At 41.4% G+C, this 15771-nt stretch overlaps 1 protein-coding gene across 2 annotated transcripts in view; it reads right to left on the minus strand.

Annotated features, from left to right (window-relative positions):
* The window catches only part of PLXNA2 (plexin A2), a 400751-nt gene that overhangs the window by 18582 nt on the left and 366398 nt on the right, over positions 1 to 15771 (minus strand). For both annotated transcript variants that reach the window (XM_082228275.1, XM_082228274.1), the window contains exons 24-26: positions 14931 to 15077; positions 13208 to 13367; positions 12909 to 13012 (exon numbers count right to left, since the gene is read on the minus strand). In XM_082228275.1, the coding sequence (XP_082084401.1) occupies positions 12909 to 13012; positions 13208 to 13367; positions 14931 to 15077 (411 nt within the window). The remainder of the gene's footprint in view (positions 1 to 12908; positions 13013 to 13207; positions 13368 to 14930; positions 15078 to 15771) is intronic.

Genomic DNA, 15771 nt, shown 5'->3' on the forward strand with positions numbered 1-15771 from the left:
ACATATGGAACGGCACCTGGTGCCAGAGGACCAATGAGAAAACAAAGGATATATTTCCCTTGTTGGTTTGTTCTACCCTGAAGAAAATGACTGAGAATGGAGCTGGGGAAACATATTGAGGGCATTCTTGGTCATTTGATTTAGGTTTACATTTACTCCAATAAAAATTGAGATTCCCAAGAATTGTAGCAACCCAATTAAAGCAATAACGCACTGGGAATAAAACAGCTATAATAATGTTATGGACCATAAAACATTCATATTAAACCATTTTTTATTTTAACCATTTTTATGAACTTTAAAAGTTTGATTTACAGCAGAACAAGTCATAAAATCATCTTTCAAGATTTTAAATTGTCAGTCCCACAAATGCACCAAAAAGGAGGGGTGAATTAAATTTGAGGAAGTCAAACCATAAATGAACATTAACACTAACGAGATTTTGTTATAGCAGGTTTTAGTGGTAGCATTTAATTTTACCCTCCCTATAAATCTAAGAGTCATACAGTTTTTAACTTATCTTCATTAACAGACCTTTACATCTCTAAGATTTGTATTAACAGCCTCCTAGTGTGGAACAGTTGTGGGAATTTAAATGGTAAGCTATTCAAACTGGGAATGCTCTCTTGACTTGTGCCTGTCTTATATGAGTTTGGATGGGCCTATACCCTTTCAAATCATCCCACTGCTGGTGTTAAATCATTAAAAAGCTGTTCATTTTGAAGGTGCTCAACCGGGCTTGCCAGCACATGTGAAAAGGATCTAGGGGGTCTTAGTAGACCACAAGCTTAATATGAGTAAACAGTGTGATCAAGCAGCAAAAAAAGCTAATGCTATTCTAGGTTGCATCAATAGAAGTATGGTCTGCAGATCAAAGGAAGTAATAGTACCACTCTATCCTGCCTTGGTCAGACCCCACCTGGAGTGGTGTGTCCAGTTTGGGGCACCACAATTTAAGATGGATATTGACAAGCTGGAATGTGTGTAGGGGAGGGCAACCAAGATGGTTTGGAAACCAAGGCTTATCAGCGGTCAGCAAACTTTATCAGCAGGGTGATGGTCCACTGTCCCTCAGACATTGTAGGGGGCTGAACTATATTTTGAAAAAAAGAATATGCCCCACAAATAACCCAGAGATGCATTTTAAATAAAAGGACACATTCTACTCATGTAAAAACACCAGGCAGGCCCCACAAATAACTCAGAGATGCATTTTAAATAAAAGGACACATTCTAATGTAAAAGCATGCCGATTCCCGGACCGTCCGCGGGCTGGATTTAGAAGGCAATTGGGCCTTAGTTTGCTTACCCATGCTTATGAGGAACAGCTGAGGGAGTTGGGCATGTGTAGCCTGGTAAACAGGAAACTGAGTGGAGCTATGATAGTCATCTTCAAATATCTAAAGGGCTATCAAATGGAAGACGGAACAACCTTGTTTTCTCCCCCTCAGGAGGGTATGACCTGAACCAATAGCTTAAAGTTACAAGAAAGTGATTCTGACTAAACATCAGAAAGAACTTTCTGACAATGAGAGCTGTTCGACAGTGAACAGACTTCCTCGGGAGGTGGTGGACTCTCCTTCATTGGAAGTTTTAAAGCAGAGGTTGGATGGCCATCTGTCATGGATGCTTTAGTTGAGATTCCTGAATTGCTGGGAGTCAAACTAGATGACCCTTGGGTTCCCTTCCAACTCTACAATTCAGCCAATAGAGTGCTGAAGTGCAGACATGATGTCAATGATATATCTTTGTTTAAACAGTAAGACTAGGCAGACTCACATTTTGAAATGCTGCATATTGGTCTTGACACCAGCCTTGCTCTTACCTACAGAGTCTCAGTCCTATTATATTTATTTTTAGATGCAATTATAATCATTCTGTTTTATGAATCTTTTATAATTTTGTGTATGGTTTTTTAAAATCTATTTACATTTTTATTGCGTTATTCCTTTGTAAACTGCCCTGAGGTGGTAGAAAAATACTTATAATAAAGAAATAAAGCAGGCTCAAGGATGTCACAGCCCTCTTTTAATTATTATTTCTGTATCTAGAATACAGCATGTAAGGGTGCCTTACATTATTTTAGCTTATGTGTCTCAACAACAACTAAATATTTTGATCTGAATTTAACAACCTTCGGTCTAAACCCAACACCTTGCTTCATTCACAGGGATGTTGTGAGAATTCATAAGATTGTGAGTAATCCTATACATACTACCTGAGAGAAAGCTCCACTGAACTCAACAGGGCTTACTTTTGAGCAGACACACATAGGATTGTGTAGTCAAAGCACTACATCAGTGATAAGCATTAGAGTTCCCAGCAAAAGGCAAACGATTACTAATGTATGGAGGCCCATGAAGCCCTTCATTACAGAAGTTATTATAAATGTTATTTTTTCCTTCTATTAATAATAGGGCCTAGCATGATATGCAGCAAGAATGTATTTATATTTGGCAAGCACAACACTTTGTGCCTCTGTTATTTCTCCTCCTCCACATCCTTTCACCCAATTTATAAGTCTCTAGAAGGAACAATCAACAATCATATTATTTTCTTATGATGTTATTAGCTGCCACTTCGGTTTAATTCCAGCAGCTGAAATACAAAAGGCAGTTCACACACAAAAGAAATCACTCCCAGGCTTCTGAGTTTGCAGAGTTTCTTCAGAGCTAGTAGTTAACCAAAAGAAAAAGAAAAAATCCAGATACAACACACATGCGTACACGTACTCTCACTTCAAACAGGGTTTGACAAATACTTCAAATTCTTAGCCACCAGTGTCAAAGTACTAAATTCCTGGGTAACCAAACACCTAATGGTTTTGCAGCTCTGAGTCCATCCAAGGCTTCGGTGGAATGCTTGTTCTTGTCAGCTAAAGTAATATCTGATGCACATGCTCCAGCCCACTTCACACATATCCATCCAAACATAAAATCTGGTGAAGAAGGAGAAACTGATGGATGTCTTTCAGTTTTCATCCGTATCTTTGTAGAACCTGTATACTTTATTCAGTGCGATGACTTCAGTGGCAGCTGGTGTACATATTTTACAACAGAGTGTTGCACTTTCCACCTGAGCCATGGCATCAGAATGCTATGACAGGAATGGGTAAAATGATGTATCCCAAACCATTCCTAACAGTACCTCTTTAACAGATGATATCTGATTCATATTGCCATGTGAATTGACTCATGCATGGGCCCTACCTGCCAGTTCTATACATGTACCTTATGTAGCGAAGGCTCTAGGATAACTTGGTTGGTAGAGCGTGAGACTCTTAATCTCAGGAATGTGGGTTTGAGACCCATGTTGGGTGAAAGATTTCTGCATTGTAGGGGGTTGGACTAGATTATCCTTGTAGCCCCCTCCAACTCTACAATTCTATGATTCTTCCAAGCTCATTAGCTCATTTAGTTTTAGAACTGTCCAAACAATGCATGCAAAAGGCACTAGTTATTCAGTGGAGAAGTTTTTTCCTAGTCCTTTTAAAAAACCTACTAGGTTAAGAAACAATAAAAACAACTGGGGAATACATTTTCCATTCACGTGCATGAAATTATGAGAGTGAGCTACTGGATAAGGCAACTGGGTTTTGTTTTCTGTTTTGCTTATTCTTCCCTATCCTTAATATTTAATTGGAAATAGTCTCTAATCTCTCTTTCCTTAGTGCTTTCAGCTTTTCATTGACTTGGTTTGCCGCCTTGGAATTAACCTTACATATGCAATTATACATTGTTCAATGTTAAATTGAGGGCAAGCCATTTTTCTTGTAATAGGACGCATTTGTGAAAGCTATATTTCCCCCTTTCAATCTTCTTGAATCTTTCAATCTGTTTTCAGAGCACTTACATTTTCAGTTTTATTTATTGCAATTGGTAATAAATGGTGTACATTTCAAGGGACTGCTAATCTGAAGTTAACGACATGCTGCAATATGCTGGCCCTTAGAAACAGTAAATGGAGATTTTGTAGCTTTCTACTGACCTGAACTGTACAGTTCTACAGTGCCTGGACTGTATTTGATTTGTGTTTTGGCTGCATCTCTATTTGGAGAGCTGATGCACTAGAGGAGTCCTGTATAGCTGTGTGAGTCACTTATACAACACATGCAAATATCTAGGGATGCAACTGTGTGGACAGTTACGTTCTTCAACACCTTTGGAGGTTCTGTGGCTGCATTAAAAATCCACAAAAGCAAAGATAACCTATGTTGCCCTCTGGTTAAACTCCCATCCGCCCATCAAAAAGTTGTTAAGCTTTTTTTTTTTTTTAGGAAGACCCAGACACATTTGACAATATAATTCAAATTGGAAAATTGGATAGGGCAGCTCTGAAGTAACTCCTTAAGTTAGAGCTCTCAAAATTCAATCTGATATTGTATTTCAGCATCACTATCACGACCTGCACCTAGCATTTGCATATGTGAAAGGAATGATCTGTGAGCTGAACTTTGCTTCTACAGAAGGACTGTAGCTAGAAGCCTGGCTTATCACCTACTGTTGGAACCAGCCTAGGCCATATGAAGAGTTTAGACAGTCTGATTGTCCTGACAATGAGGATGCTGCAGCCATTCTTCCTGGGCTTGGTTCTGTAGGAGGCAGACCATATCTAGGGAGCACAGTATTAAGCAGGGTAGCCATGCCTACTTCCAAGAGGAACAGGGAGCAACTAGGACAGACATTCCTCTTAAGAGTCTGTAAACATGAGGCTATGGGCAAGATTTTAAACTCTCGCTCTCATATTTGAGGCCACAGGGTTTACTGCAAATGCACCGTTATGTTTGAGATGCTGGTTGGTGACCCCAAGCCTCACAGTAGCCTAGTATATTGCTATAGCAGGAAGAAAAGGGAAGACTATAAAATATATGTATGAATGCTTGTTTTCAGATTATATCTTGTCATTTCACCTATGCTCAGGATGAGAACAAACAATAAATCCCAACAGAAGAAAATACCAATTAAACTATTAAAATCAACACATGAAGAAGAAGAAGAAGAAGAAGAGGAGGAGGAGGAGTTTGGATTTGATATCCCGCCTTTCACTCCCTTTAAGGAGTCTCAAAGCGGCTAACATTCTCCTTTCCCTTCCTCCCCCACAACAAACACTCTGTGAGGTGAGTGGGGCTGAGAGACTTAAAAGAAGTGTGACTGGCCCAAGGTCACCCAGCAGCTGCATGTGGAGGAGCGGAGACGCGAACCAGGTTCCCCAGATTACGAGTCTATCGCTCTTAACCACTACACCACACTGCCCCCCCATAAAACAACAAGGTAAATCAGCCCTTTAAAAGCACTTCCAAAATGCATGCTGAAAAGAAGTTTTGACCAGGTGCCTAAAGGTAAGAACAGATCTAGAGTGTCCAAGTTCCCCTGGGGAGGAAATTCAGGTGCTACAACTGAGAAGGGTCTGCTCTATGTCTCTTCTGATAAGAAAAGAGCTCAGAGCAAAACCCTCATCTTAAGACCTTAATGTTGTATATTTTTTGATGCCTGATCCAGCAAAGTTGCTCTTATGTTCACGTGTGTTATCAAGGTTGTGGGCTTTTAAGGTTAAAAGTAACTATTGTAATTGTATTCTGATTGGGAGCCACCACAGACTTCCAGTAGACATGTCATGTGCTTTCACTGTCTCCCAGTCACCAGCAAGATAGACTGAAGTTTCTGAATAGTTTTCAAAGGCTGACCCACATAGAGTGTGCTACTGCACTCTAATGTGGAGGTTACCAAGCTATGCATCATGGCGATCTTTTCCTAGTGGCCACAGCTGGCAAATCAACTTAAAATGATAAAAGGCACTTCTGGTCACAGCTGTCACCTGAGATTCCAGAAGCAATACTTGGTCCGGCAGCACCCTCAGACTGTGCACCTGGTCCTTCAAAAGAATAGCATCAATTTGCTACAAATGTGTGTCACTTTTAAATGGTATGGGGCACTCAGTTATTGCAGGAAAATGAATTGTCCTCAGTTCAGGACTGAATAATAAACTGTGGACACCTGATGACTGCCCTGTTTAGAACACACCTGCATTCATTGCATTGTCCGGTCCTGAAGCTTCTGTAATTTTGATAACTAAAAGGAACATTATTACTGAAAGTGAAAAGAAAATTTGTTAGGAATGAACTCAGAACTGTGACTAGCATTTGTAGTCACTTTGATAAGACTTCTGTCGCAGAAAGGCCAGCTGCTCTATGCGGCTTAAGCAATCTCTAGTTGGGTTGCTAAATGTTCTGGTATACGCTAAAAAAGGATTGTGCACATTTGGCAGCAAATTATTGCTTTTTCATACTCATGAAATAGAAACAGCTATTACTGTCAGTTGGGGCAATGGGCTGATTAATGTAAAGGACAAACCAGGAGCACAGCAAAATGCTAGCATCCCTGAAATGCATGCCTTAGGCAACTTCTACTGAATACATGCATACGACAGCACACATGCCCCCACAACAGAGGTTGATTTAGCACAGCGAAAGAACAAAAGAACAGGGCATTTAAACCCTTGCATGATCCTGGCAGAGCGGGTGATAGCCCCAGCTATTTATTAATGCTGAGACTTTCCACATTACCAAAGGGATTTGGCTACTAGTTGATTCCCAATCATTTTAAATGGAGGCTGGGCCGGGATTTTCAAAGTGAAGGGAATTTGTGCTTTTTACTTATTTAGCTGCTTGTGAAAATCCCCACTTCTCCATTCCCTTTAATAACAGCCGAGGTGGCTTTGCAGAAATCTTAGCCTGCATTTGTACTATATTATACCAGTCTGCAAACCTACGACCAGAAGACTGCATTTTGATCTGTAGGCAAAATGTTGGTTTAGACAGCGCAGAAAGCAGCTCAAGCCCTGCTTAGCTATGAAGCTCCATGGGTGGCTGTGGGCAAGTCATGATCTCTCAGCTTTACCTGCTCTGCAGAGCAGCCATGAGGATAAAACAGGAAAGAGATGTAAAGCACTCTGCACCTTGAAAAATGCTGCTGACATAACTCCTTCCAACAGTATGAAAAAGCTTCAAACAAGGAAGGGTTTGTCTATATGAAGAATCCTGGAAGTAGCCCAGCACACCTGCATCTGACTTATATAATGTCATGGATACAATTGCTTCTCATGTTTTTATTTTCACAAATTACATGTGGGAATACACTCCTGTGCGTGCGTGCGTGTGTGTGTGTGTGTGTGTGTGTGTATAGAGACCCTGTACCATTGGCAAGAACTCTTTGACCACACTTCCACAGTAACACAAATAGGCAAGAGGATTTTCTGTGCAATTTGCCACAATTGCCATCATGCTGTTGGCTCATGATGATGCACCTGCACTGTCACAGGAGTTGCCGTGCCCTTCTGCTCCAGCCAAAATTTACAATGGATTCTTCCTTCTCCAGCCAAAATGGAACGTGACAAAACAGAAGCACAGGGCATTACAGATGCATTACTGTCCAGGGTGAATTTCTTGGTAATCCCACAGTAGCCTATGAGGTATATTAATTCCTCACATACTGCACTGCAGTCAAGGATACTGGTCTGGGTTAACAATCTGTATTATAACTGGAACAAGGGGCACCACCCTGTTTAAAGGCCTTTCTAAGTTACTAGTTTGTTGCAGAAAAACATGCACTCTGCAATTGTTTTAGGGGAGCCAAACGTCTTCTCTCTTGCCAGCCTCCCTAAATGTTTTTGCAAGGAAATAACATTTTTGTGACAATAATTGCCATTGTTTTATCCCCGTGGTTGTCCCCCTGCAAGCACCTCTATGGTGAGTGATACATGACTGTAGCTCGGCACCAACTGGAAAGTTTTTATGACAGCTACCTTATAAGGACTGGACATAGTACGACTGATGCTATGTCATATGGACCTGCCCACTTCTCAAGATCTACAGAGAGAGTCCCCCCCCCATCTGCTCTTTATTTTACTGAGAACCGTGGCAGTCCTGGGCCAGTTAAGTGCTGCTGGCTTTAAAGCTTGGTTTTGTGAGCAGATAGGGCCTCCTTCAAGCCTATAACAATAACAATGAAAGCAATTGAAGGAGGCTAGATTTCTAAAGTGAAATGTTTTAAAAGTGTTTTCTTCTTTGTACAGCATATAGAGAAGGGGTTACAGTGCGCAAGGGGAATCCTTTGAAAGGCTTCAAGAAGCAATATTTATTCTGAGCTGAAGGTTCAAGAGAAACAGACAGGCTGAAATAGGTTAATCAGCAATCTTTCATCCAAATACTGTAGGGTTGGAGGGAAACAGAAGGATTGTAATGGGTGCATAGGCCTACTGCATTCCCCTCAATCAGATAATATTTTCTTCCCAAGCAAAACTCTGGTTTGTCTAACTACTGAAGCTTCACTTTTCATCGTTGCCCAGAATTCCTTACTACTTCCCCCTCCATCCTTCCCAACTCTGCATCCTCCCCCCTTTCACCTAGTGCTTTCTCCTTCTATGGAGCAACCTCTCTTCTTTAGTTGCTTTTCCATTCTGGAATCCTGAGATCTTCCGATTTACATATATGGTATGAATCTCTATGATAGACCACTGATAGTACAGCTGCTCCAACTCTCTACTACTCTTGAATCTCAGTTGGGGGTAGGGAGGGAAGCAGGTTTTTCATTTTAAGTCCATTTTTCCTCTTGGAAGGCTGGAGGAGCTAATAATTAGCACAGTAGGAGGAACTGTGTGCACAGATGTGTGTGTTCAGTTTAAAACAGAGCCACAATATGTATAATATGTTCACAAGATATCTTTTATCATATTATGTCAGTGCCTTATCAGGTGTAGTGACTCTTGGTTTGTTTCTGGACCAGTTCAGAGTGTTGTCCTTTATATCTAAATAGATTGGGGCCAAGTCACTTAAAAGATTAGCTTTTCCATCTGTGTATATCTACTGAGAATTTAAGATCCTCTTCAAAGGTCCTGCTCAAATGACGCAAGATGAGCGGCTACTATGGACAGGACATTCTTGGTGGTGGCAACCTGACTGTAGAATAGCCTCCTTAGAGTGGCTTGCTTGACAATTTCTTTATGGTCTTTTTAGCAACAGATGTAATTTCTTTAATTGCCCAAGTCTTTAAAATAATTCGTGATTTTAAAATTTGGGCTCAGAGACTGATATATAATTGGTCTTATTTCTTTCTCTGTGGGTTAAAGTTTTTATGATGCTATTTATTTGTTTTGCTCTTTCATTTTTATTAATCAGTGTGACTCTTATTTCTTATAAGCTGCCCAAGAACTTATGCCATTGGTGGTCTATAAAAATACAGTAACTAATAAGGACAGTACATGGGGTTGTATATCTTTTATCCAGATATTGGTTTGGCCTCAGAAACAGAACTTTATCAGGACCCTTCAGAGAATTTTCACTCCATAAACATCTGGATATTTTTAAAAAAACCTAATCGGAAACGGCATAAAGCCAGAGGACAGCCACCTGTTAGCAAGCTCCTTTCCTTTCCCACAGGAAAATGTAAAGCAGCTGCAACATGATCAGTCAGCCCCTTCTTCCAATCCTTCCCTCACCTGTCAAATATTCCTAACCACTGGCTCACTGGTGGTGAGGTAACCCTATCTCAGCAAGGGTTAAATCTGCTCTCAGTCTAGTGCACTCTCTATTTCACCCTAATCAGCACCTGCAATTGAAAATTCATTGAATTCCTCTGCCATGCAATCCTTGTCTGGACAATGTCATTTGCACACATTACAAGGCTGACTCCTTTGGGGAAATGGGGTTATCAAGCAGTGAATTGCAAGGGTTGCAGAGGTTGCCAGAAGCTGCATCTAGGAGACTGGCTCGTTTATTTGCTGACTGAAGATAAATAAATGGTTTATGCATGTGACACCAACAGTATATGTGGTCCCCAAAATCCCTGTAGTAGACACAAACCCTCCTGCTCAAACAGCAGGCAAGAATATTTTACCATTCCTAAAATAGGCAACTTAGGTTGCAATGCAAACTACACTTACAAAGGAATGTTTAATTTAACAAAGTTGGGGTTACCTCTGAATAAACATGCTTAAGACTGCACAGGATTCACCTGGGTGCTTTTTGACCATCACAAAGAGACAGTAATTTATTCACTTGGCTCATATTGAAATCCACGCAGACCCATATCATGCAAAGGATTCAACATGCATTTAGCTTCCTGGACATACAGATTTAGAAAAACTATTTTTTAAGTTTGCTAAATATAGTAAAGTGGTATACAGTGGTACCTCGGGTTAAGTACTTAATTCGTTCTGGAGGTCCGTTCTTAACCTGAAACTGTTCTTAACCTGAAGCACCACCTTAGCAGGGCCTCCTGCTGCTGCCGCACTGCCGGAGCACGATTTCTGTTCTCATCCTAAAGCAAAGTTCTTAACCCGAGGTAATATTTCTGGGTTAGTGGAGTCTGTAACCTGAAGCGTATGTAACCTGAAGTGTAACCCGAGGTACCACTGTACACTTGTCATGCCTTTTCAATTAACCAGTGTAGCATTTGCAAGCACATAACTTAACTGATATACACAAATGAATGATAATATTTACAGTAAAAGAAGGGTGTTGGGAACCTAATTTCTGGGGAAAAAATCCACGTGCCTGCTGTGTGTCCACTTGTCTTGTTTCTAAGAGGCTAGTGCAGTACAGAGCATTATGAGGGATACAATCTAATAATATTGAGAACTAGTAAAAGGAAAAGCAACGTGGCAGTTCAGGGGTGTACATTTGTGACTAAAATGGAAATGCTTTGCAATTTAAGGGGTGTTTGTGTGATTATTATGGAGCTGACCCTACCCCCCAAATCACATAGCTTTCTCTCTCTGTCTCCAAAGTCAACGTACTGAGCATGGACATCTGCAACAGGGAATGTTTATGTGCATAGACAACAGTGTGCATAGGCTTCAATGTGAACCTTGTGCGGTTAGGGCTCTACTTCTGAGGAAATCTATACAAAAGGAGGTCTGCATGTATAGGTTTTCCTCCTGCAGATGTCCAGTCAAATCAGTGTAGACAACAGCTCAGTCGGTAGAGCATGATACTCTTAATCTCAAGGTCATGGGCTCAAGCCCCACACTGGGCAAAAGGATTCCCTTGTGGTCCCTTCCAACTGTACACTTCTATGAATCTATGAAATCGTGGGTGGATGGGTGGAGCTAGGCAGAACAAGCAAGTGATACAGCTTCACTCCCTGGTAATTACAGGAGACCCTTCATACATCTAACATGTGGAGGGGCTTTATGTTGAGGATATACATGCAGTCAAACAGCATTTCTGATATTCAGTTTCAAGAAGTATTATGTTTTCATTGGGAAGAACAACACAGTTTTACTTTTTCTCTCTTATATTTCTATGCTTATGGGCATGTGGACATAACCACAGGATAAGAGCTGACTTGTCCTGAGTACCCCTCCCTCCTGAGAAGCCAATGGAGATGATGGCATTTGTGACAAGGACAGGAGCAGATTACTGTACCCACCACCAGTCTTACTGCAAAGGAAAGCCACTACATGGCTGCGTAATGGACTAAATTTAAGGCAAACTGAAAAGGACTTCTGAAGGAGCAAGTGCTGAGGAAATCTGTTCTGTTTTAGGATATGCAGTAATACCTCCGCGAACATCCGCCTAGTCTAGCGTCCATTCCGGTGAACATCCATGGCAAACCCGGAAGTACCGGAATGGGTTGCTTCTGGGTTTGCAGCTCGCACATGCGCAGAAGCATTAAATTGCGCATGTGCAGAAGCGCAAACTGCTCCGCACGTGCATGCAGACACGGCGCTTTGCCCTGCGTCCTTTTTGGCTAGTGGCCGGGGCTCCAGAACAGATCCCGGCCGCAAAACAAGGTACGACTGTACTGCACACAGAAAAATCAAACAATTCATAGAATTCATGGCCACGAGGGATTAACAATATCCTTTGAAATGATCTGAAAATTGTAGACCTGATAAAAATCACATGACCTTCTTACTTTAAATGCCAAACATCTGTCTGAGCAAGAGTCAATCTCCCACCCTTTTTGATTAATAATTAGAAAAGTTACTAAGTAGGAGGTTTCATTGTAAAGGAATGGAAGTGTCAATTGAAACAAATGACAAAGCAGATAGGATTACTAGGACAGCACATCTGCCCTTAGGAATGCTGTTCCACCACCTAGGGCTAATACAGTTCCATTCCAATACACACATTTCTTGTGTATCACTCCAGACTCAGATAAGCGGATGGGCTTGGTTGAGTATTCATACTTGGTGATCTGCAGTGCAACATAATTAACCAGTTTCTGGCTTATGCAGCCTTTGCAAGTTTCATCAACACTGAATTTGCATGGCATGACAAATTATTTCCTCAATTATTTGCTCAAAAGTCACAGATTGGCTCTGTGGCAGAGGAGGGAACTGAGCCCAGATCTTCACAGTATGGAGACAGTGACATATGAAATGGGCCAGTCTCCCTAAATTGAGCTGTAGCAGAGCTTTGTATGTGTGAATTGGTGGAAAACCAATTGCCCATGCAGCCTGATATCTCGGGACATTTGTTCTGACTATCGCTCTACCCAGCTGCATGATCTGCAGCCCGTGGCAGATTTCACCCCCACACTCCTCTGTCACATTCCAGCCCTCCGCTTCTGACAGGGCAGCTACTACACTGGCCTCGGTATCCTTAGCGCTGGGAGCTCAGCTCCTCTGCATATGCTGTCTGTCTTGTGAACACGGCTGGCATTTTTAATTTAGTCAATTTTCAGCTCTGCTTGTTCCTGTGAGATGTGTGTCAGGGCTGTTTTCCCTTTTAATACGTGAACACATTGAGCCGTTCTGATTTATCATAAGAATGTGACTCTCTCTGCCTGTCTTGTTAGAGGAGATACAGAGGAATTAAATTTCTGTGGTGGGGTGTTTGTTTTTTTTTGCTTTGTCTTCCGCTCAGCTGATTTCTGTGGGCTGAATTCTAGGCTTTACTTGCTTACCTGATAATGAATCAAGGTGTTTAGCCGCTTCCAGTCACCCTCAATCTTGGTGGTGATATCTTCATCCTGAAGGACCACACGTGCTATTCGGCCTTGCCGCCACTCTGCAGGAGAAGGAAGACAATGTTAGACAATCAAGGACAGAGGCACAGTCATCTCATTGGTAGGATGGTTCTCTGAAATGCTGAACCTCCAAGAAAGGAAGAATGGTTAAATTATTCTTCTATTGATTCCCGTGTAACTGCTGTTCCCACCCCATTTCCATAAGTAGCTCTTTCCCAAACCAAGTATGTTCCTACCCAAGTCCATGTCAACAGCTCGTGGCCTTTGTGAGTATGGGACATTTTTATACACTGCATCCAGAATCTTCTCTTTGACCTGAGTGATGGTGTCACAGTTCAACACTTTCACAGGAATCTCAGGACTGTTCTCATTGTCTGGATTCACACAGTTCAAGATCTAGAGAAGAGAAAAGAATGGGAATATTAAGATGAACTCAGAAAAGCTAAGAAGAAATCATCTGCCTATTACAGGAATTCTCAACCTAAGTTGGAGGTATAAAAATGCCTGTTCACAATTAAGTCCTATTTAGACAGGGAAGCTAAACTGATAAAAAAACCCACGATTTTCCATTTCATAGAAAGCATGTGGAGACCTAGATCTGTAAGTATGCAGAGATGTAGTCTACATAATTAGACAATTGCGTACATACAATTACTGTAGCTCTCTCTGTCCCTTGGGAAGGTGGATAAAATTTGTGCATGGATGATGCCCACGGGTGATGTACATAATGCTTTGGAAAGCCTAGTTCATCCCTTCAGATTACGGATGGATGGCTTGCTTTTTGTCCGGTTTAAGCGTATTTTATTTTTAGACACTAACAGATTAACTCTGTCCTGTTTTTGCAGTTTAATGTGCAGGTTTTTTTGGGTTTTTTTAAACACAAATCTACACCAATGTAGTTAAAAACAGGAACTAATGAGGTGGTATAGAGCAGGGGTGCCCAAACGTTTTTCAAAGAGGGCCAGTTTTGATGAAGTGAACATGCATGAGGGCCGACTGAAGTTGCTGAGCTTTTTAAAGGATTTTACCCCAGGACATGGGGCCCGGATTAAATCGACTGGTGGGCCATATTAGGCCCCCGAAACGGACTTTGGACATGCCTGGTCTAGGGGCTTTACAATCTTTTCCCTCTTTTCTCCAACAGGACCTAGCCACCTGGAACTGATAGGAAGTGTGACTGGCTCCACACAGGCAGCAAACAAGGTGGCAAATGCCTCCTGGCAATATTGGTGTTGGGATATGATGCCCTGCCTAGGGATATTGTCTGAGGAAAAATGTGATTGTCACTTTGAACCCATGGTATTCACTATGCCCCCCCAATACATTTGTCCAATGTCCTTCCCAGGGACAATGTATACATTGGTCCAAGAGTTTTGTACAGGTGAGTCCACACTGGGATGTGATTCCCCCCTCCAATATTCCTTCCCCATTTGTAATTGAACTGTACATATACTATACTATATTATACTATACTACAGGATGAGTCCTTTAAAAGAGGCCCCGTGGATACAGAGTACACATATTCCACGGGGCCTCTTTTAAAAAACTCACCTGTATCATGGAACATCAGCCACAATTCTGAAAATGAGGGTTGGAACTAGCTGAGATGGCTAACTGCCTATTTCCACCCTATGTGGAATCTTTAAGCATTTTCCCTACCATTAAAAACAATGGGCTGGCTTAAAAGTAAAAGTATTAGGTTTGTACTACTATTCACTAAGGTGCCTGGGCTTCACATCTTTTCTCAGGAAGCTTCTCTGCTTGGATATGGACCCACCCAGAGTTTCCACAATAAGAATCACCATGAAAACATTCTACTATTATATAAAGCATCTGGGACAGGAAAAAATTGCCACCTAACTTCCCCATTCAATCTATGTCCAGCCCTGGGGATTATGTTCCCCATAATGGCTGATGGCTGGTGCAACCAAAAATTGTTCAGAGAAGGCACCCACTCACTAGAGTTTTGTACTCAATCTGCTGCCGGATCAGCTTGTCCTCACTCAGGGAATAACGTGCCTCCCCCGTAATGGCATCAATTGGGCCTTTCTCCATCTGTTGCTTGATGGCACAGTACAACATGAAGAGTGGCTCTCCAGCACATTCCTGTTTGACACAGAACACAAGAGAACTTGCACACTGATAAAGATAGAACTTGTCAAAGGCAGAGAAACCATGGCAAACAAGTATAATTTAAAAGCAGCTACACAACCCTCCTGATTTTTTAAATTCATTGAGCTTCACAAGCAATGTTGGCTGATTTGAGTTTGCATGGTTTTGGTTTCTAAAGATTACAGGATGCGTTGCAAAAATATGTAACCAGAAAGGATGTGTCCTTGTTTTATGCACCATTTAGTAACACAAACATTGGCTTTTACACCTAACATGTATACTGGTCAGTTTCATTATAGGTGTTATATGATGTCAAGTGACTGACAATGGGGTGATCCTGCCCACCTGCCAAAATGACCCATGGAGGGTTGGCCGCATTTGCAGCCAAGACTCCGGCTAGATCCAATTCTCTGCCCTAGAGGCAAGTTCATAATACTGCTCAATTTACTGGGGATGTACCTCACTAAATAGTGTTCAAAACATGTGTGCTTTCAATTTGGTCAGCATTAATAGTAAAGCAATAAAATAAAGAATTAAATATGAAACATTCACAACTAAAGTATCTAAATAAACCAGAAAGTCAAGTAAAAGAAGTCACATAATATCTCCCTTGTTACATTCGATCAACTACAAAGACACTTTTCTTTCTATATTATTACAAAAATTCACCCACTCCTCTCTGATCCCT

This window comes from Podarcis vaucheri (assembly GCF_965113315.1).
Source record: "Podarcis vaucheri genome assembly, chromosome: 6".
In the NCBI taxonomy this organism is placed as follows: Eukaryota; Metazoa; Chordata; class Lepidosauria; order Squamata; family Lacertidae; genus Podarcis; species Podarcis vaucheri.